The sequence below is a fragment of the Accipiter gentilis genome, chromosome 11, assembly GCF_929443795.1.
Source record: "Accipiter gentilis chromosome 11, bAccGen1.1, whole genome shotgun sequence".
NCBI classification, from domain to species: Eukaryota; Metazoa; Chordata; class Aves; order Accipitriformes; family Accipitridae; genus Astur; species Astur gentilis.
In genome coordinates, this window is record NC_064890.1 from 13,906,426 (window position 1) to 13,928,675 (window position 22,250).

The following is a 22,250-nucleotide window of genomic DNA, read 5'->3' on the forward strand; positions in this document are numbered from 1 at the left end:
CACAACTATAGACAGCTAAGACAGAGGAAAACAATTAGCCCTAGCTAGTGTGATAAGCACTAGTGTCCACTCCTTTTTAAGAGGGAAGGGAACAGACTGTAACAAAAGATATGTACATTTATGGGACATCAAAATAAGTTTAGCATTCTTCAGTTACCTACTACATAATTAAATTTAAAATTCAGCTTATCAAAATCGGATATATAAAGTTCAAAAAGTGGAAAATTTGTATTTTTGCTGTATCTGATAAATAAACAGTCTAATTCAGATAGAAATGAAAGTTGGCATGATTTCTAAATTTACAGAATAGTTCAACAAATATGGATGTTTTCAAACTGTAGAACTGCAAGTAATATCACAGTCTTAGTCCAACACACAGAATTGCAGAGAAAGGGAATTACAAGTCAGTTTTGCAACCTGGGTCAAATCAGGCTGAGAACTGTCTTGTGAAACAGCTTCAGGACAGCAATAATAATAAAAGTCGGAACTCAGATTCCCAAGACTAATGCCAGCACCTTTACTTCAGTATCTCTCTAACAAACAGCAATGTTCATACACAAGTCAGTGCAGAATCCAGAGAGGTGATACTTAGCTGCACTGACTCTTTCCAGAGTGACAGATGCAAAAACTAGTAAAATTTCATTCTGAACATGAAGAGATGCAGCTCCATGTATGAAGATGCACCAACTAGACTAATTAAGAAGACAAAAAATTTATAAAAATCTCTGTTGAGGAAACTACACTTCAACTGATTGACTTCATTAACATATACCAATGAGCCCCTTTAAACTTTATCTTAATCCCTTGCATTTATAAAATTAGAATCATAGAATCATTCAGGTTGGAAAAGACCTTTAAGATCATCAGTTCCAACCATTAACCTAACACTGCCAAGTCCACCACTAAACCATGTCCCTAAGCACCACATCTACACGTCCTTTAAATACCTCCAGGGATGGTGACTCAACCACTTCCCTGGGCAGCCTGTTCCAATGCCTGACAACCCTTTCAGTAAAGAAATTTTTCCTAATATCTAAACTAAATCTCCCTTGCCTCAACTTGAGGCCATTTCCTCTTGTCCTATCACTTGTTACTTGATAGAAGAGACCAGCACCCACCTCACTACAACCTCCTTTCAGGTAGTTGCAGAGAGCGATAAGGTCTCCCCTCAGCCTCCTTTTCTCCAGGCCAAACAACCCCACTTCCCTCAGCCGCGCCTCATAAGACTTGTGCTCCCGACCCTTCACCAGCTTGGTTGCCCTTCTCTGGACATGCTCCAGCACCTCAATGTCTTTATTGCAGTGAGGGGCCCAAAACTGAACACAGGACTCGAGATGTGGCCTCACCAGTGCCCAGTACAGGGGAACAATCGCTTCCCTGCTCCTGCTGGCCACACTATTTCTGATACAGGCCAGGATGCCGTTGGCCTTCCTGGCCACCTGGGCACACTGCTGGCCCATATTCAGCCGGCTGTCAGCCAGCACCCCCAGGTCCCTTTCTGCCAGGCAGCTTTCCAGCCACTCTTCCCCCAGCTTGTAGCGCTGCATGGGGTTGTTGTGACCCAAGTGCAGGACCCGGCACTTGGCCTTGTTGAAACTCAGACAATTGGCCTCAGCCCATCGACCCAGCCTGTCCAGACCCCTCTGCAGCGCCTTCCTACCCTCGAGCAGATCAACACTCCCACCCAGCTTGGTGTCATCTGCAAACTTGCTGAGGGTGCACTCGATTCCCTCGTCCAGATCATTGACAGAGACAGTAAACAGAACTGGCAGCAACACTGAGCCAATAATTAGAAAAAGATTCAGGTTCAGAAAAGCATCAGTAAGATTTTGATACCAGTCACACCGTCTTACCCTTCAAGCCCATGCTTTTTTAATTTCAAGCACAAAGGGGGAAAAAAGTATTAAGCACATTATTTTTCTCTGCCATTGTTACAGAATTAAAGGTATGAATTCATCATTAGAATAATATTAAACTATTTACACTGTTATTGCTGGAGGCAAAAACTATTATATGTTGAAGAGTATGTGTTAAAATAATATCTTTTCAATTACAACTTTTGTATGAATGTACATTCAAAATAATTTATAATTTCTGTCTGATAACATCAGGCCAGACTGGGAAGTCTGTGAAGTCAGTTAAAACAATGAGCAGTTATTTGTGTAAGTAGTCTAACTCCAGTGGAAATATTTATGGAAGTAGCTAATTACTAGTATCACATGCAGGTTCGCAAGTGGACTTATAGATGGTACATTATACATTGACATGTACTCTACTTTCCTTCCTGATGGAAATTATCAGTTTCTTAATATATTCCCTCCCCCATTCTTTGCTGCCACACAAATCTGATCTGTTTCAGTTAAAGCTGGGTTAGTTACATTGGTGTAGACTGACATGTAAATGCTCCAACTCACAAGAGATTTTTTTTGTTTAACACAAGTCTAAGGTTTAGCCAGGTTTAAACAAATGGGTGTAAGTTCACGTTAAGCTGAGCTGAGGCCATAGACATAGATCTCCTTCCACAGACAGCTGCATCCATGGATGTTACACATTATTTCCTTCTCTTGCAGCAGGAGATACCTTCCTCATCAACAATGATCTGCAAGAGGAACAGCTTTATGACTACTTTCTCAGGCAAAATCAGCTAAGGAAGTCTGAAAAATTTCAACCAATGTTGTGAGCTCAATTGGCTAATTTTTCTGTAAGTTGCTACGGAGCACCTTCCCATCTGCCTGCAGGCAGCGAGGATGGCGGGAGACAGGCAATACCCAGAGCAGGGAGGCAATGAACATAACCTCAGATGAACAGTGAGGCATAGAATCATAGAATCATTTAGATTAGAAAAGACCCTTAAGATCATCAAGTCCACCATAAACCTAACACTGCCAAGTCCACCATTAAGCCATGTCCCTAAGTGCCACATCTACACGTTTTTTCAATACCTCCGGGGATGGTGATTCAACCACTTCCCAGGGCGGCCTGTTCCAATGCTTGATAACCCTTTTGATGAAGAAGTTTTTCCTAATACCCAGTCTAAACCTCAGGATATTTATCTACATCTTCATGCTACCTGTTTTTGCACACAAATATTAGAAAATAAAAATTAGTCTGAAAACAAGACAACTGACTTGGTGTTTCACGCTGCATTAGTTAGAAAAATTATGTAATGTAGTTGGAACATCGGAACAGCAATATCTAGTCAGACCAAAAGCTGATTTAGCTCTGCGTACTTCCAGCCAACACCGGATGCCTGGGGACAGAAGAATCCACCAGTCACAGTGTGGTGATGCTTCCCTGAACTCATCCCATCTTTGAACTCATGCAAAACTTCCATTATCTGCAAAATCCAGGGGAATGGAGATTTTCATCTTATCTCTGCATGATGTGAGCAACCAGCGCTTTTTGTTTGTTTTAAATCTGGCTCCTTGATGCCACCCAGTTCTTATACTGGATGAGTCACTGAATAATCACAACATTTCTACGCCACTAGGTGTTTTCTAACATTGTATATTCATTTGACAATCCTTTTTCCAGGCTGAAGAAGCCAATCTACCTGCTGTCACTGGCATGGAAACCCTTCTCTGCCTTACACTGTCCTTGTCATCCTTCTCCAAAACTTTGCCAGTTCTACCATATCCTCTTTAAAGAGAAGGGAAGAGATGAGAGCTACAGATAATATTAATTACATAGGAGTACCATGGATTTATTCAATCACACAGTGATCTTTTCATCCCCTAAAATTTTTTATTTTCTAAATGCTTCTTTCCTAAAGTTAAAGCTTACAGTCTTGCAAGCAGCAGACCTATTTTAACTGGGAATAGCCTGTGCTTCAGCATGAAGGGATGTATCTTTAAACAACAAAGCTATGCCAACATTAAATGATCATTAAAATTAAAATTACATCATGTACAATAGGGCATTATAATATGCATGTACTTCAGAATGGATTGTTTGATTTGACTGTACAACCTCATAGACAACTACTTTGGGAGAATGAGAGCACACCGCATACCTCAACTGCTTAACAATTTCTGTTATAACTTCCATTGTTTCTCCTTGTTTTTAAGTTTCTGCTATTTTGGATGGAATTACCCTGAGCCACACAGACTTTATCTGCTGGAGTTCTAATTAGATATGGCTAAGACAGGGAGAATTTGAATGGTAAGATTTGCCGCTTCCCTTTTCATGTGGTTTCCATGAGGAACTTAATTTCCTCAGAGAATTTCTGGTAGCGTGACAAACAAAAAATCCCTGAAATCCAAACCATTGTGTGCTTTGGAGACTGCCTCCCTCTGCCATTTCTGAGAAGAAATGGTTACCATCACTATACACACACTAAAATACCGAGGGAAAAACAAAGCATGCTTTGCCTACCCGCTGAAACCTAGACATGCTTTGAGAACTAAGGCTCAAGGAAGCAGTTCAGAAATACATCACTGAAAAAAATACAAATTACAAAATACAAATAAAAGAATTAAACCAGTGTAATACAAATATTTCATAATAGAAACACATGAGAATTTTTAATAAAATTGGAAAAAATATCCTGACAACATGAGAATTTTTAATAAACTTGAAAAAAATATCCTGACTACAAAATTCTTAAGCCTTATGATATGGAGGAATGCTGATAAGTAGCTAGCCCTGTGTGCGGTGAACTTTGCCCAAACGCTGGATGTTAACACAAAGTGTTCTTGCATCTGCAGGTAGGAGCCTCAGCATGGGTGTAACACTAGCAAGAACACTCCTGCAGGGCGGCCCCATTTTCCTGAGCAGTGAAGTCACATTGTTTCTTCATTACCATTACAGCAAATGGGTGAACTTAATCCTGCCCAGGCAGACTAAGTTTATGCCCTGTGGGGACCTGAAGCAGTCTGATCTTATTCTGTGATTAATTCCAAACATAAAAGTTCAAAAAATGTATTCCTTCTACAGCCTCTCCTGTATATTCTTTTTATTTAACTCCTCTTCCCTTGAAATATCTCTCTCACTTAGCCTAAAAGCGCCTCTGATGATACTTTGGCTTTAAAATCTATTCTATAACACTTCATAACGTCCAGTTTTTGTTATTTTTTGCATGAAATACAGAATATTCTTTGGCCTGAAACAACGCTGTAAGTAAATATATGGCAAGATACATGGCAAAATGGCTAGTAAGCATTGTAATTCACTAAGGAATCACGCAGGCATGTTGAAATTGGAGTTCTAATATAAATCTTAATTTATAAATTTTATATAGTTTTCTTTTCCTGCAAGTGACAAGTCAGAAAATTAAAGATTAAAATAAATCTCATTTTACGGTTGGACTCTGCTATGTGCCATACCAGCTGATATGGGATCGGCTGGAATTCAATCAAGAGCATTGAAATGAAACTGAATCAATATTATAGTCAAAATATAGATGGCATAAGTAAAACATGAAAAACATGAGGTTTCATATGTATGGAGAAAGAAGAACTTCTTCCTAGCAATTACTTTTATCTGTTTTCTTCAGTATTTTTAACCATATAAGTAAGCTTAGACTGTATCTAATGAAAAAAAAAACCAACAAAACAACACAAAGCAGTGAAATATATACATAGGTAAGGCTTAAGCATCTTTGAATGGTTTCTTGAACAAAGTTCTCAATCATGCAAAACTTGACAATATTAAAAATGATGCATAGCATAGTACAGAGCCCAACCTGATAAACCTCTGCCTACGCGAGGAGCATCAAGTACCAAGATACTGGAGGAAAAGGAGGCAGTGGGAAAGCAGCACTAGCGTTTAAGAGGAGGCAGGAGACAATGATAAGGAACAGCAGCACTGACTGCAGGGAGAAAGCGGTGGCAACGGTAGGTGCCACCTAACCAAAGACCTGGGGTTCCCTTTGAACAATCCCTTAATAGAGTTATTTGTTGACTTGGCTGTCATCTAGTGGAATTATAGCACATTGCACCACACTTCTTACAGGTCTGTAACGGTTTCCCTGACAAATTTATCTAACAAACATTTAGATTTGCTATTTGGTCTCAAGAGTGAGAATTTTGTAATATTTTTTCCAAAAATCAACTATTTCTGAAGATGTCAAAAAAATTATTTCTATCCCCTGTCATGTCCCAAGATAGTCCTTGATACATTTTTGTCTTTCTAGAACTATTTTCCTATACTAAACTGTCATATGGCAGGCTGGCCCTTTTTGTGTTTCATTTAATGATTTTTGAGACTGAATAATATAAACCAATGAAATAATTTAACTTGAAGGGCTTTACTGATGAATATGAATGTTTATGAAACTTTCCACAGTGAAAATTACAGATGGATCAAAAAGCTAGGGCCATCTTCTTTCCTCTTGGACACTCAGATCTCATTTCAGATTCATAATCAATGCCAGACAGTGATAAAAATGGAAAGGAGGCTAAGGAGATGAAAAGAGCTTGATGACCAAATATCACATTGCACAGCTTGCACAGTTATTTTTGGAAAAGAAGAAAAACAACACATGGAGTACAAAAGGCAGCAAATAAATAAAGTAACAGACCCAGATTTTACTATTTCTTGTGTTGCAATGTAGGTAAGACAACGCACCTTTCTGTGCATGTTACACTCTTGTTATTGGCAGTAAACTACATCTATGACAAGAATGCAGCCCCTGACTTTACATGATCTATGCCCACATCCCCTACCTCTTCTTTTTTTTTTTTTTTTAATTATAGCACAGTGATAATGTGGACTATGAAGTCCATAAAAGTCTTTCTAACCAAATTCAGGAGTTCCCCACTTGTTTGTAAACCCTATAAGGACAATCGTCTCATGACGTATTTGTACAGAACTCAGGAAAATATTTATTTGGCTGGCTTTAGAACTGCTAGGCTGTTTGCTAACTCCTAAAAATCAGTCACAGTAAATAACATGTTAACCGAGCTGTCTCTACAGAGACCAATTCCGGAGCTCTGCGACACCACTTTTGAAAAAACTGTTTTTCCAGCACATCTGCCAAACTGCTTCTTCATCCTCTGACCGAGGACATTTCAACGCCTGCGGTCTCACTGTAGGCTTAAGCGTAACAAAGACCAGGCTGCCACCCAAAGCCCCGCCATTTCCCCCTTCCCATTCCTCTCTTCTTCCCTGCGTCCTCCTTGCAGGCGTTAAATGCCGTGGCTGCAGAGGCTGCTGCGTCAGGGAGCTGAGCGGGCTGAAACCCAACCAGCACGGCTCTTCCGCTGGAAACCGCGGCTTGGCTGCGCCACGATCAGCCCGAGGGGACCACGGAAAAGGCCCTCACGCCCTGAGGTGTTCTCACGCACGACATGGCACCACCCCGGCCCCCCGGAGCGGGGGGAAGACTCCCGGCACCCAGGGAGGCGGGCCGGCCCCGGCCCACCCGGGACTCCTCAAACAGGACTGAGGCGGCCCCGAGGCCCGGCGCCGCTGGACTCGCTTCCCACCTCTACGTTACGTCGGCGGTTTTGCCGACGCCGACCCCGGCCCCGGCCCCGGCCCCGGCCGCCGCAAGCCCCTCCAGGCCGCGCAGCCCCCGGTCCGCCGCAGGGCCCTACCTGTGAGGCCGCGGCCGGCGCGGCCCGGCCCGGCCCCGCCTCGCCGGGCGGCGTCCCCCGTCCCTATGGCGACGCCGGCTGGCCCTCACCCTCGCTTCCGATTGGCTTTAGCGTCCCACCCCGCTGCCCAATAGCAGCAGACTACGGAAATGCTCCGCCTTTCCCCCTCGGCTGATAGGCCGATGAGGACGGCCGGCGTCGGCCGTTTTCTGGCGACTGTAGTTCCTTCCGCCCGCTGGCAGAACCACGACTCCCGGGAGCCTCCTGGGTGGGCGGGGCTGGCGCCTGTCGTTGCCCGGGCGCGCGCCAGAGGCCGCCGCCTGTTTACCGGCCGCCCCGGTGCCGCTCCCCGCCTGCTGCCGCGTCACGTGACGAGGCGGGGGTAACGGCCGTCCGCCGTGAGGAGCGGCTCCCTGCCCTGTCGCGTCCCGCCCCGCCTCGCCTCGCCTCCCCTCGCCTCGCCTCGCCTCGCCTCCCCTCAGGGGGCTTCTGCCGCGGCTCCCCGGGGCCCCGCCGGGCGGCATGAGGGCGCTGCCCCCGCGCTGGGGGCCTCTGGCGGTGCGGGCGGCGGGCGGGTGGTGGGGGCCGCCCGCCCCCCGCCGCGGCTGCAGCGGCTCCGTCGAGGCCGGCGGCCGTAAGCCCCTTCGGGAGTGGGCGCTGGCGGTCAGCCCGCGGGGGCGGCTGCGGGTGCGGCTGCCCTGCCAGGTGAGCGTCCGCCCGCTGGACCCGGAGCGCTACCCGGGCGCCGACCGCGTTCTGGTGGCCGTCAGCGGCGCCGGCGGCAGCCCCCCGCCCCGCGGCCGGCAGCAGGACCGCGTCCGGGTGGAGTACGACGAGGCGCTGGAGCAGATGGCGATCGTCGCGGACGGCGTGGACAGCAAGACCGCCGTGGACGTCAGGACGCCCGTGAAGTTCGGTGGGTGAAGCGGCGGCGGGGGTCCCTCGGCGGGCGAGGCGGCTGCGCGGCCGGCTGTCAGCCCTCTCCTTGCGGCGTGCTGGCACGGGGAGCCCGCGGGGAGAGGGGGTCGGTCCCTCAGGCGGTGGCGCTCGCCGGCGGCTGTGCCGGCACCGCTGCCGCTCCGGCTGGAAGCGCTGTTGGCAGCGGGTGTTGGGAAATGGCGTCGCGCCCCCTCGCATTAAGGAGGTTCGAGACGTCCCGGGTTTTCTCTGTGTTTCCTGACTTCTTCGGTGTTTGCGCAGATGGTTTGTTGCTGACCCTCTTGTCAGCAAGAGTTAATGCTGAAACTTCTGCTGTTGAGCGGTAGTTACAACGCACGCTTTTATTTTTGCCCTGACAGCTGGTGTTCCAGGAAAGATGTGTAACTGCAGCTCAGCTGGGAGACAGCGGTCCTCAGTATGTGCTATGCACACCTGCAGTTGAAAGGTTGTTCCCAGTAGGGTTGTTTGGATCTACCAGCTCCATTGGTGGTTGTTACGCTGGGAGGCCTTCCACAGGGATCAAAAACGTTTGGAAGGTAACAATACAGATGAAATGCCAAGAAGGGCTCCTTTGTCTAGTGCACGTCTTGCATTATCTTTTTGGACATGTCCTAGTTTCAGCTGGGATAGAGTTAACTGCCTTCCTAGTAGCTGGTACACAAGGCAAAAATCTATGCAGGGTTTCTGGTAGGGAACCTACAGACAACTTGGGAGAGCAGCTGTAGTGGCCGAAACCAATAAACAACTGTGCTGGACTGAAATACTGGCAGGGAAGGAAACGGGCAAGCTTGCTAGGATAATTCCCCTCAGGGAGCTGAGGTTTAGGAAGTACTTGACCCAGAGAGATTTGTGTTTAGTCATCGATGTGGGTTTTTTCCCTATGGATTTGTGCCGTTGCCTGTACAGTGCAGACTAAGTTTCACCATGCTGGAAAACCTTTTCAGCGTACAAAAAAACATGGTCCTTTGGTTTGCTTCAAGTCGTTGTTCAAGACTGCTGCTTTATTTCATTTGATGCTCTGCTGCAGTTGTGGTATGAGAAATGGTGAATAATCTCACTCTACTTATGCTTCATATGTCATCTATGACTTTTGTAGAGTGTGCTGTTACATTCTCTTGGTTCCAGCTTTTCCAAACCCTTACAGCAAAGACATTCTGCACCTTTTATCGTCTCTTATGTTTTTTCCCTTTATCTTGAATTTTGCTATGTTGGTTTTTGATTTTTGGGGTTGAGGGTTTTTTCATGTTTTCATTTAGAAGCACTTGAACTGTATATCATTCAAAATGGAGAAGTGCTATGGATTTATCACAGCAGTATTCTCTTTCATTTTCTAGTCTTACTCATCCCTATAATTTACAACATTTTTTCTTTTTTTTTGAGCACTGTTGATAACTGAAGGCGTGTTTCTTAAATATGTTTACCAAAACTTATGGTCTCTTTTGTTTCCTAACAACTAATATACAGCCAAACATTCTGTAAATAAAATCAGGGGCTTCTCCTCCTCCTTGCCTTCAGTGTGCTTTACTTTGTCTATGTTAGAATAGGCATAATGATTTGTAGCATGAGTCTAGCTAGCCTGCTGTCCTGTCTCCAGCAGTAGTCATAAACAGGTGCTCAGGGAAGAGTAAGAACAGGACAAACATGCATGATACTTCATCTAAGTGTTCTCTTAGCCGTCAACTCTTTTCAGCTTGGGGGATTTTCTGAGCCTGATACAGCTCAGCTACTCAGTGGATCTCTCTTCCGAGTGTCCACTTAAACATGTAAACAGATTCAGGGTGGGAGTTTCCTGGCAAACTCCATGCCTCGTGGCAAAAAGTCCCACAAGGCACACCATCCATTCAAATTCTTGCTGTTTTATCATTTGAGTAAGTGGTATTCCAAGGTCTTTCTGCATTTTGTCAGTGAGTTTTTAACTAGTCTGAATAATTCAGTATCACTGATGAAACTTTTCAACCTTGGTATTTCTGCTGATTTCCAAATTCATGTAGTATTGAAGATGATGCACAGTTTACACCTAAAAGACAATACAGGACTAAGTCTTTTGTTAAAGACATCTGAAAATCCAGGTTCGTTCTCTTAAACAAATCAACTGTTACCTATGTATTCATTGACTCTTTCACTGAACTGTAGCAGGACTGTCTTTTCCAAGAGACTTTTGTAGTTTTGACTCTTCTCTAAAAATTGTCAGTTATGTTCTTACAGCTTTTTTTTTTTCTTTCCTGCTTGGCAAGTGCAAAGATTACCTTGGCTTGTCTGTAGTACATTCAGAGAGTCCATCCCAGGATTACAGACAATCAAACTGAAACCCAGTGTCTCATTTATTACCCTTCATTTCTCTGGTACCAGGTCTGTCTGCTTACTGTAGCTGTTGGTAATTTAATATTTCAGTTTCTTCAGGATCTCTGAGTGACTATTATGTGTTACTCCAGACTTGGTTACTCTCGTGGGGGGTAGAATTCATTGTATTAAGATCTGGAGAATCTCAGCCTTCATAAAGAGTTTCAGTGTGGGGAACCTTCCCAAAAGGTCTCAATAATGAATCCTGATTGATGGAAAAAAAAATCATTTAGCTTTTGTCCTGTCTTTTGAGATTCTTATGATAGTCTGAATGTCAACCACCCCTGCAGACTGTCTTAGAGCCTTCCTTCTTGAAGTAGGTTTTAATAGTTTGTAGGTTTCTAAGCTGTTCCATCTGGGTTTGTGGTAAGCTCATGCAATTCAGGTTCCCTGGACGGTCTGTGGATTATAGCCCCCTTCTACTAGTTGCTGTTTGTCACCCCATAATTAGAATGATGTTAGTATTGTCAGTTCATGCTGTTATCCAGGAAAATCCAGAGATATATTTCCTAAATATAAATATTTTTTTTGTACTCAGTGAAGTAGAATTGCTACTTGCCAGTGAGGTTCTACTTTGTGTCCATTCAGCTCTGGCTTGGTTTTTGGGTTCTCTGAGTAGTAGTTTATGCTTGGGTTGTTCCTCTTATTTATTTAGGAAAGAATTATCCACTAAACATCATTGCATAAGCAAAAGATCTTAATCCCTTGTAAAAACATAGCTCAAAACAGAAAGAAACTGTTGTTGCTCTGCAAGAACTTTGGCTTTTCTCTGGCCTTCCTTGATTGCGTGAGGAGGATGTAAACTCTGTTCTATTTAGACCGTTTTATCTGAGCTCTCTTTCTGTCACTTAGCTGTAAGAAGTTGAGAAGTTGATGTGAATGTCTTTACAGTATTCTAGCTTCTTTCTTCATTTTGGAAGTGAAGGCATTTCATAACAGCTTTTGCAATTTAGGTTGGAGCTTATCCAGGAAGCTCTAAGGTAGGTAAAACACCTTAGACCTCGAAGAGCATGTGCAGAAGATGCTAGATGATAAGCTTAAGTATGCATTTTAAACCAAAAGCAACTTGTAAGAAGCCCAGTAGGGCAAGTACTAAAGGATCCTCTATTTCTGTCTTAATGTCTAGTTTTATGCCGTGTATAGTCTTTCAATATCATGCACAATCTGATAATCCTCTCTGATACATTTAACCTTCAAAGATGATAGATGTCAATGAATTTCTGTTTAATCTAGAGTACTTATTTATTTTCCTTCAGGTCACGTGTATATGCTAGCTATTTATTCCAGGGACAGTGTAGGCACATGGCTGTAGGTTCACAGTCTGCTTAGCACATAGAGAACCCTGTGTCTTAGCATGTTGAACTGCACGTGCTAATTAAACCTGAAGCCAGCTCTTTGATTTCTGGTTACTGTACATTGTCGGAGTACTCAGAAGTAAACCCAACTGAGGTCTTGCATAACCAGAATTTGAGAATCATCTGTCCTGTTTTACTATGTTTTGATGTTCTGATGTTTTGCTTTAGTACATGGATATTGTATTAGAATCATAGGATAATCTGGGTTGGAGGGGACCTCAGAAGGTTTCTAGTTTAACCTCTGGTTCAAAGCGGGGTCAGCTCCAAGGTCAGAGGAGGCTGCTCAGGATTTTATCCAGTCTGGTTTTGAAACATCCAAGAATGAAGACTGCATAACGTCCTTTGGCAAACTGTTCCAATGCTTTTTGCATATTGTACCCTGGTGAAGAGAACAGAGGCTTCAAAGTCAAAGGAGGAGAACCTTGAGTGTTGAAGTGGTAGCCAAGATTCATGGAGTAGAATACCAAAGCTCTGTCCCATCTGGCACAGGATCAAGCACTCCTGGGCTAGGCCCACTTGTAAGCGAGTATGGTTTTTTGTTATTGATTCTCTCCTTGGGAAAGCTTAACTCTTCCACATTAGTCTTATTTAAGTCCCTAGGATCACTTAGCTGTTTGGCTAAACACTGTAGATACTTGTGGAACTAAGCCAACTGAATGAATGTATGGGTCTTGAAGGTTTCTGTGAATTACCAAATTCATAATTTTATGGTATCACTTAAACAATTTTTATGCCTGCTTATATGAGGGGAGAACCTAAGCTCCTGGGACTACTTGTTTCTGCTTTTTATGTTAGTGGAAAGCGAATGTGAATGTTTTCAACAGTGTATTTTTCTGAAGTCTTAACATTTTAATGAGTTAGAAAAAAAGTTCATCAGTGTCTACTCCTAAGCATGGCAGAGTTACAGCCTCAGAGTAGCAGATGCCACAATCTGACGCCCTCAATAAATAGTTTTTCCTGGACTGAATTATTTTACATGCATGCTTACTTACTGGTAAGCTTCCTCTGAGCAGAGAAGTAGATCGTCATAAAGTACTTCTAGTAGTCCAGGGCTGCTGAGTCACTTTAAAATCAGTAATTTTCCAGTCTATTTCAAATATTACAGCTTAAGGTGGTATTTCTGGGGTACCCCTGCTTACATTCTGATACCAAAGTTCTTTTTTTCCCTATGTACCTTTATTTCCAATATAAATCCTTTGCACCTCAGAGACCCTCATGCATTTTTTGAGGTTTGTGTGGCTTCAGCCCTCATCTTTGCTAAGGAGGAATCAAGCTAGCTATTTCTGGAGCTTTGGCATTGAAACATTGTATCCTGTTCCTCCTTGCTTGTTAAAATTTCTTTAGCAATATTATCCAGCTTTTAGCCTGTCTCTTTGTGGAGTCATTTATCCTTGCTTCAGGAAGCCTATTTGTGAGACAGAGGGGCTCCATTACTTGTCCACTAATTTTTGGTATATCACAGCTAGCAAAGCACTGTGACTCTGCAGAGGATCAAGGCACAAAGTATGTCTGCAGGAATCCCTGGTGTTTTTTAACAGCATGCTCATGAATCCCTAGACTTGTGTGTCCTCTTTTGACACCCATCTTTGATACAGCTACGATTACACTACTAATCTACCTTTCAAATGATGGCCATAATATGCCCTGCAGGATCAGCAGTTTTTAACCTTATACTTGTAAAAGTCTTACTAAGTTGGTATAATGGCTAAACTGACTGCTCTTAAGCCTTTTCCTCACCCCTTTTGACAGAAACAATAAGGGCAAGAGGGTATCAAGTTGATTGAATTCAAAGATTTGCACAAGCAAACTGGCTTTGGGACCTCTCTCTTCTCAAAGTGAAATTAAAAAAGTCTCCGATGTAGATCCCAAGGACTGTGCAGTTTTTCAGTGGGTGAATTGAGCAGTTTTGAGCAAGACAGCTTCTATTTCAAAAATAATATTGCTTTCTTTTTGAACTCTACAGGTTTGTGCTGTGTAGGGACATATTGTTTCAAGTGTAGATGTTTGGAGAGTGCCTCTATTTGTGTCTCTAGGAACTGTGTTTAAACAATCCAACTGCTCCCTGAGAAGTAAAACCCTATGGAAAAGTTTTGTCTCAGCTTCAGAACCTGTAGATCAGCATTGATCAAATCGAAATATCTCAGATACCTCTCAGATATTTTTAGTCTCATGAAACTGTCTAGGCCTTAACAACATAAAACCTTGTGGAGCTGGCCCTTGAGTCTCTGATGATAGTCACCAGTCCAGTTTACTAGGTTTTGTGCTTTTACATGCTTCAAACCCTATCTTAGAGTTTACTTTAAATTTAAGAAACACACAATTTGATTAAAATCTCTTTCTTGGAATTCTTCTGTGAAGATGCTAAGAAAACAAGATCTCCAAATAAAACTGCTTTCTGGAAAACCTCCTTATCCAGTCCTCTTCTAGCCCTCTTTCTTAGGGATTTGTTACCTGCAAACACAGTCGGCATCCTTCACTAAATTTAACCTCTTAGCTTACTGTGGCAATAAGGTAGCACTCTTGCAGCAAAGACCTAATGTGTTTTATCTCTGCCTCTTGGATTCTCCTGGCTTGTTAGGTGGAAAAACTTCCCTTTGCTGTGAATTGGAGCTCTCAATCTCTTGCCTTCATCTGCAAGCTACTGTCATCATGGTTGCAGCATTTGTCCTGAGCAGCAGTGTGACAGTATTGATCTTCAGCCTCTGCTGTGTTGCAGAGTGTGTTATACATCCTCTGATTTTCCTTCTCATATTTCTTGTCACCTTAGCAGTTAGTGGAGGTGGAAGAAAGACTTTCACAGGTGTTTAAATGAAAGTTTCTTTCCCAGATAATCTCCTTTTCTTTAGAGAGTAATAGGCTCACTATTTCTCTCTTAGTCCTTCAGTTATGTGTCTTGCAGCAAACACTTCTGACTCCTGTTCAATTTTTCTTTTTCTCCTTTGTCTTTTTTCCTTAGAACAACAAAACCACTTTTTTCCTCTCCTGCCTTTACTTTTGCCAGTTGTTATGGTGGTCATTTATATAAATTATTATTAGTATAGTCAGAATCCCTAGACTGCACATTCTTAAACTTCTTCCTGGTTCCTTAAACTCAGGGGTGAGCTCAAGTGGCAGAAAAAGGCTTTTGCTGCTCCTGCATAAAGCATTATGAGCCCATAAATTACTCCCTTGATGACAGAGTTATCTACAAAACCTAGTGACTTTTCTTTGTGAGAGCCTATAACAGTAATAAGGTGAGGTGATTCAGACTAGAGGCAAACATGCTTCTTCATGCCAGGGGGGTAAGTCAGGCCTTTCAGAAGGCTGGAGAGGAATGACACATGCAAACAAACTCATCTATGCCTGTTCTTGTGTTATGCCTGTTCTTATGTGTTGCTAGTTGAAGCAGTGTAGGTCTAAGCAAGACCGATGTATTTGTGCTGTTGAATCTTACTCCTCTACATGTGGCCTCAAACAACCAGCCAACCTTCCCACCCCAAAACCCCTGTCAGGGTACCCAAATGTCTCAGTAGAATTGCTAATACAATTGGTGACTAGGGTAGCTATGAGATGGAGGTGGAGTTTGGGAGTGGGTTAAAAAAAAATAAAAAAATAAAACTTCACCAAAGGACCGCACCCTGCTGATTCCTTGCCAGAGGTTAGTCACTCTGCTGCCAAGAGGCAATGTTCTCTCGAAGCTGGATGGCCATACACAGGCTTACAAAATTTTCAGTGTCAATTGTTGATAGTGACTAGTCATGCAATTGAAAGTATATGGCCAAACTTTGCAAGAAGAGTCTTTAGTAACAAGCTGCTTTTTCTCCCTACTATATGTAATTACTACATAAAGCCATCAAGTACTGTGTTAAATAGAACTGACTCTTCTCATTCTGTTGCTAATAAAACTTTTAATTCTAGATCTGGATATCAAAACATCAGGGACTGGCTGCGTGAAGATTCAGAAAATAGAATGTGATAACTGCAAAATAGAAACAGAGAAGGGGACTAGCGTCTTGCAGTCAATAAAGGTATGAAGAACCCTCCCCCACCCCATCAGTGTTTTAAAAGGGATTGTGTGGTAGAATATAGTTTAAGAACTTAATTACCAGTTCTGGAGATGAGAAGTACTCTGGTATTTCGAAGTGTTACTATGTGTGTAGCATCTCACCTTTGTTTATCACATCCCATTACGACACAAAGTCAATAACACTAAATGATGTGGAGTCAGAAGTCCAGGTACCTTTGATATCCAAAGTCAGCAGAAACAGTGACAGCAGTAAGCCTGATCTCTGTCCATCCTGCCCCTCAAAAAAAAAGAAAAAAAGACAGACTGCTATTTCCTGTCTAGTAGGTTAATAGTTATGCTTGCTCAGTTGGGACTTTGCAGTATGCTGCTTTTTTGTCCCGTGTTTTTTTTTTTTTAATAACTCTGATATATCAGTGCTATTGACAAACTCTTTAGGTTAATTTTCAATCAGAAGTTACACATTACATGTCCAAAATACATGACTGAAATATATCTGATAAATACTGTATAAATCATGGTCATGACCATGTTTCTTCAGTCTTAAGACTTCAGGTTTACTGACATAGGCTTTTGTAGAAATAATCGAAGTATATGTCACTTAGGTGCTGTTTGGAATCAAATTCACTTGAATAATTGGGATGGTACCTGCAGGAATTGGTATAAATTCAAAAGAAGGGCTTTTCAAATAGGATAATTCCTAAGTTTAAGTATTTTTGAGATATGAAAAATCTTTCAATGTTTTTCTCTACCATGGTAATACATGATTTTATATTGCACATATGGGAAACTGAACTTAAGGGGAAATTTAATATACAATAGAGCTAGGTTTACTCCATATTTAGTGAACTACAGACAACTCGAATCTTCCAGATTCTGTGTAATTGACCATATTACTCTTAAAAAGGTAACTAAAATCTAACAAAAAATTAACAGTACATATGTGTTATTGCTGTCTAAAGCTTTGGTTAAACATTACTCTCTTTACATAGCAGCAAACAGCAGTACATGAGAAACTACATAATATGAGAAAACAAAGTAGTTTTGGCCAGCAATAGTGACAGTAATCACAGCATGCCATCACAACTGTCAGGAATTTCTTGTGATGTCGTGGAAAAAGAGGATTCTCAGGAAAGACAACTACCTAATTTCATGGGCACCTTTTTCATATATAATCTGGTATGTGAAAAGTGTTGAACTTTTAAAAATTAAAAAGTCAGTTCTATTATCCTTGAGACTTCAATGAGCAATGAAACAATACTCTCTAATGAACTGAAAAGAAGGCTGTAAGGTCACCAGTTTGGGGCTCCTGAGACCAACTCCTCCACAGCCTCATTATAGTTTAGAGGTGCTTGGTGTTGCTTTTTTCCTCTGTCAACTTTGAGCCTTGCTTGATTCACAGAAATATCAGGAAGACTGCAAGTGTAAAAGATGATCCTTCCCCTCTGCATGCACCTCTGTGTCCACTACATTGGTGGCCACAGGAAGCTTCTTTGCTCCCTTAAGCCTCAGATGAGAAGAATGGCCTTGTCCCACAAAGCAGAAGGCATTTAATATTTAAAGTATCAAGAAAGAACTGCAAATTACTTGTTAAAACAGAGCTTTGGTAGATTATAAGGCTTTGGCTTTTTTTAACTGAAATAGTTACCGAAGTATTCTTTTGGGTTGTGAGTGGTGAGTGGTTGTCTTTGTTCTGGTTACTGTGATATCTTCAACATATGGGAATAGAGAAGATATGTTACCACTCTTGGTTTTGTTGACTCTGAAGTAGTGAGACGAAGGTTTTGAATTAAAATTACCGACCATGCAGGTGTTTGCAAGAGGAAACAATTGTTCAATTACAGTATGTCTTAGCCATACAACCAGTTTTTAGTCTAATGTTTTTGAGAAGTACTGTAGTTCTAGTAAGGCAACTGTAATTAAATTTTTTTGTAATACAGGTTCAGGAATTATACTCTGTATTAGAAGAGAAACAGAATTACTGGTGAGAAGCAGAATTATTCACCTTTGGGGTTTTTTCAAAGCTACCGATAATCTTACAGACTAGATTCTGTAGTACAGCACAAGAGCCGATTCCCCTTCAGGGAATGTGCTTTACTGAGCAAACTGAAGTGATACTGCCCTCCTCTGGATGGATTCAAGAGCTGTTTAATGTTGCTTCACTATCATGCTCTCCACAAACCTCATCGACTAGCAAAGCAGTAGACTCTTTCTTTACAGTAGAGAGCAAAAGATCGTTGATCAATGACTTTAATCCCCGCATGACCAGATTTATTTATTTATTTATCCAAGAGCACCAGCAAGCAGCTTCATGACTGCTAATTCTCTTGCCACAGACTGCAAGAAGTTGTTTGTATAACTTCTAATTCAGAAAACTTGCTGATTTTTGGTATACTGTATTGGTGTCTTTACAGAAGAGCTAGAAATTTGACATCTGCTTTCCTTAATCATGCAAGCTAGTAATTGAACAGAAAAGATGAGTATTCCCTATGAGTTTTCTAATGGATTTTGACTGGTACTTTTGGTGTGGTAGGCATTATCTGGCCAGTGAGATTTGTTGAGGGTTGTTTTATTGAGATTATTTTTTGTTGATTGTTGTTCTGTAATTGGCAAAAGCCCAGTTCACCCTATCCCTTCCAAGTCTCTAGGTCATCTGATAGTAGCAGTAATTCCAAAATGCAGTTATGACTTCTAGATCTTCTTCAGAGTATGGTGCTGCTTCTTAATTTTTCCTCCTGCTTCTTACTACAGTCCATCAGTTTAGCAGTGACAGTGGGACCAAGGAGACCCTTCAATTTTGTTTCTGTGTTCAGCAGTTACTTCTGACTCCTTGACTGTGCCAGTGATAACAAGAATTTCCAGATGTCTTGCGCATGGTCAGTGGAAGACCTGCCATGCTTCCTCACCACAGACCATGTCTGAGCCTGATTTGTTAAAGACCTGCACCACTGTCCTTCCTTTCTGTGAACTGAACAAGTTTTTCTGTTTTTCTTTTAACACCTGTCATGGCCTTGACAGCCTTTTACCTCTTCCTTACTCAAACCTTTCTCCTTCGCTAGGAGAAGCCCTATGACAAATTAGTGTTTCTTACTTTCAGCTAGTGGAATGTTCCCTCTTAATGAAAAAGCTACTTGACCATTATAACTTGCTGCTTCTCTCAGCAAATCCTGCTGTCTGTTAGGTGTCTCTATTGACACCTACCTCTGAAAGCCTGTTTTTTTAAGAGGATAGGGATAAGTCTAATAATTCTGGAGAAGAAAGTTGAGGTACCTGTGTCCTTATCAAAGATTTTTTCTATCCCAAAAATGATAGATTAAAAAAAATTGTGGAAATAAGTGTGTATGTTGTGGTTTTATTTTATTTAACTATCAGTGGCCATACTGGTAAGTCATTGCTATACATAAATTCTTCTAATCTTATGAGTTCCTGTATTTTTCTCAAGTTATATGCTTGGATGATTTGCTTTTTAACCATTATTCTGATGATGTGCCTAATGTAACTGCCACAAAGGAACTGTGATGTCTGGCTGAAGCATCTAATTTAGCTTTACCCTGTTTACTGTATATGGAGAGAATCATCTATTATATTTGTATAGAAGCTTAACTGAACACCAAGTTATTCACAACCTTTAAAAGGTCTGAAGCACTGCTGTAGTCTCAAGTTAGGGGCGTTGCATTTTACTGTGAGGAAGCCTCTTAAATGAAGGGGAGAAAGCAAGACTTGAGAACACAAAAACTAAGAAACACTGCTGTAGAGTTCTTCCTGTCTTATGAAACCCCATGAAACTTCTGATTCTTGGTCTTTCATCGGAAATGTGTTGGAGCAGTATAAGTCCATGTTTTCCATATTGCAAACTTGATTTCATATTTATATATATAGTCCTTAATCTTGTTGTCATCTGCTTAGACCTAGTTAATTCAATTTATTATTGCTTATCCAGACAGGTGTATAATAATCTACATATCTTGAATAATTCTGATATGCTTGATTGTCAAATTTAACAAATGGTGTCCTAAATTAAATAGCATCTACAGGAATAATACCCTTTTCAATGGAAACAAATATATAAAAAAATGGAAGTGGTGGGTATGGGAAAACGAAGGATATGGGGGTGGGGGGGAGCATATCCAGCATTAAGTATAAAAAATGCTGAATTTTTTTTAATTCTATGTTATTCCAATGTTCACGCTGGTGAACTTAAGCAAAAGAGCTTTGCTGTCGAGATATGTAGACTACTTAAAGTCAAGATTTGTTGAAGTTGCAGCTTATGAATACAGTTAGATGATTTAAATCTGATTTTTAAATTATTTTTTTCCCCTTCTCCCTAATGGTTGACCTTTACTTTCAAGACCTGTTTTTTTGTCTTTCTGAGATTAGTTTGTGTGTATTTCTGTACATTTTTTTCTCATTGTCAGTTGTATGCAACAGCTGAAAGGTATGAGGGCTATAGCATTTTTTGACTTGAAACATGGTTTCTTTGTGAAAAACTTGAGACTGTAATGCAGATGTATGCAAAATACCTAACTTGAATTAGAATCTGTTTGGAATGAAACACTGTAGGATCTGGTTGTACTTGCAGGCCTCAGGTTTGCACTGGTATGCATCCTCAGAAGCTTATGGGTATTTATAATACTCCAAGCTTAAGTAGCTCTGTGGTGTGTTTGTGTGTGTATATATGATTATCTTACAGACTTCTGTGACACTGTAGGTTCCAGATCACTGGAAGGTTTCAGTTTGCTAGTTCATTTCTTACTGCCAGCTCGTGTTTCTCATCTGCTGCAGCACTGGGTATATGCATACCTTGGTTTCTGGATGGAGTATAAATAAAATACAAAGTTCCCTCTTTCTTCCCCTGCTGCTTATTTTAATATATACTGAGTAAATGTTTTTCTAGTTCAAAAAAACCAAACAAAACAAAAAAACCCCACCTCTATTGAGAATAAAAGGTTCCTCAGCATCATTCTTTCCCTTGTGTTTCAGTTACAAAGAAAGGTGACTTGTTTTGAGTTTGACTCCACTGGAAATAAACAGCACATTTGGCAATCACCTGAGAAGAAACCTTTACAGTAAAATGGAAGTTTGTGATCCAAGGTGGTTATTGTGGTACAGCTTGAAAAAATACTTTGCATATTGTTTTCTAAATATGATTATCCTAACCATATGATTTTTAAACTTTTTTTCAGAGCCATAAAATTGATATACGGACAAATGGTGGCAAAGTAATTGGTCTTGGAACACTTTATGGAAATACAGATATTCATGCAACAGAGAAGGGTGTAAGTAAGAAGTAAAACTTTGTCTTCAATGGCTTATTCAGCTTGTCTGTTGCAAAATGACTAAATTTTGAGAATGAGCTGAAGAATATTTAATGACCCTCACTGGTTGATTGTCCTTTCACTGTTAACTTAAATTTGTCTGTATCTTATACTAGATTTGGATTAGTAAACAGGCTCCACAGAAAGAGCAGGAATAAGCATGTGGTCATTCTATCAGTACAGAGGTTGTATTGTGCTAGCTCATCCAGCTCGTAAGCTTTAATTATGTAGACCCTCACAACCCTCTTAAACTTTTTACTTGGCTGATATCTAGGCACCTGGATTCTACAATAGGTCCATGAGTTTTAGTGTCTCATGAATAGTGGCTTGATATTTGTACATGCTGTACGCTTCCAGCATTATATGGTTGTAAGAACGGAAGAGTAGAAGGTTTGCATATTTCTTTGCAGCTGAGGAAATATAATGTCATATAATTTTGAGATGCAACGAGAAGAATCATGACCAGCAATAAGAGTTTCATAGAGAAATAGCTTGTTTTTTTCAGTAGATGGCAGTATAAGACAAACATCATAATACTCTAATCTGGTTTGGTTTCTTGCCATAAGGAGTCAACTCTCCAATATTTAAAATAATGTAGAGCTAGACTCCCTTCCATAATACTACAGTTCTCGTACCCAGTCTGGCTTTTGGGCTCAACTTGAATGTTTAGGCATCATAATATCCATGCCACTGGTTGCCTTAGGGCTCATTAGATCTGAAGCACTGCTATATGAACATGTGGAGCCAAGCCAAGTCTGGA

At 41.4% G+C, this 22,250-nt stretch overlaps 1 protein-coding gene across 1 annotated transcript in view; it reads left to right on the plus strand.

Annotated features, from left to right (window-relative positions):
- Window positions 1-8,026: 8,026 nt before the first annotated feature.
- FAM185A (family with sequence similarity 185 member A) overlaps window positions 8,027-22,250 on the plus strand; it is a 48,722-nt gene continuing 34,498 nt past the window's right edge. Inside the window, exons 1-3 of the mRNA XM_049814151.1 lie at window positions 8,027-8,454; window positions 16,070-16,179; window positions 21,359-21,451. Of these exons, the coding sequence (XP_049670108.1) occupies window positions 8,061-8,454; window positions 16,070-16,179; window positions 21,359-21,451 (597 nt within the window). The 5' untranslated portion in view covers window positions 8,027-8,060. The remainder of the gene's footprint in view (window positions 8,455-16,069; window positions 16,180-21,358; window positions 21,452-22,250) is intronic.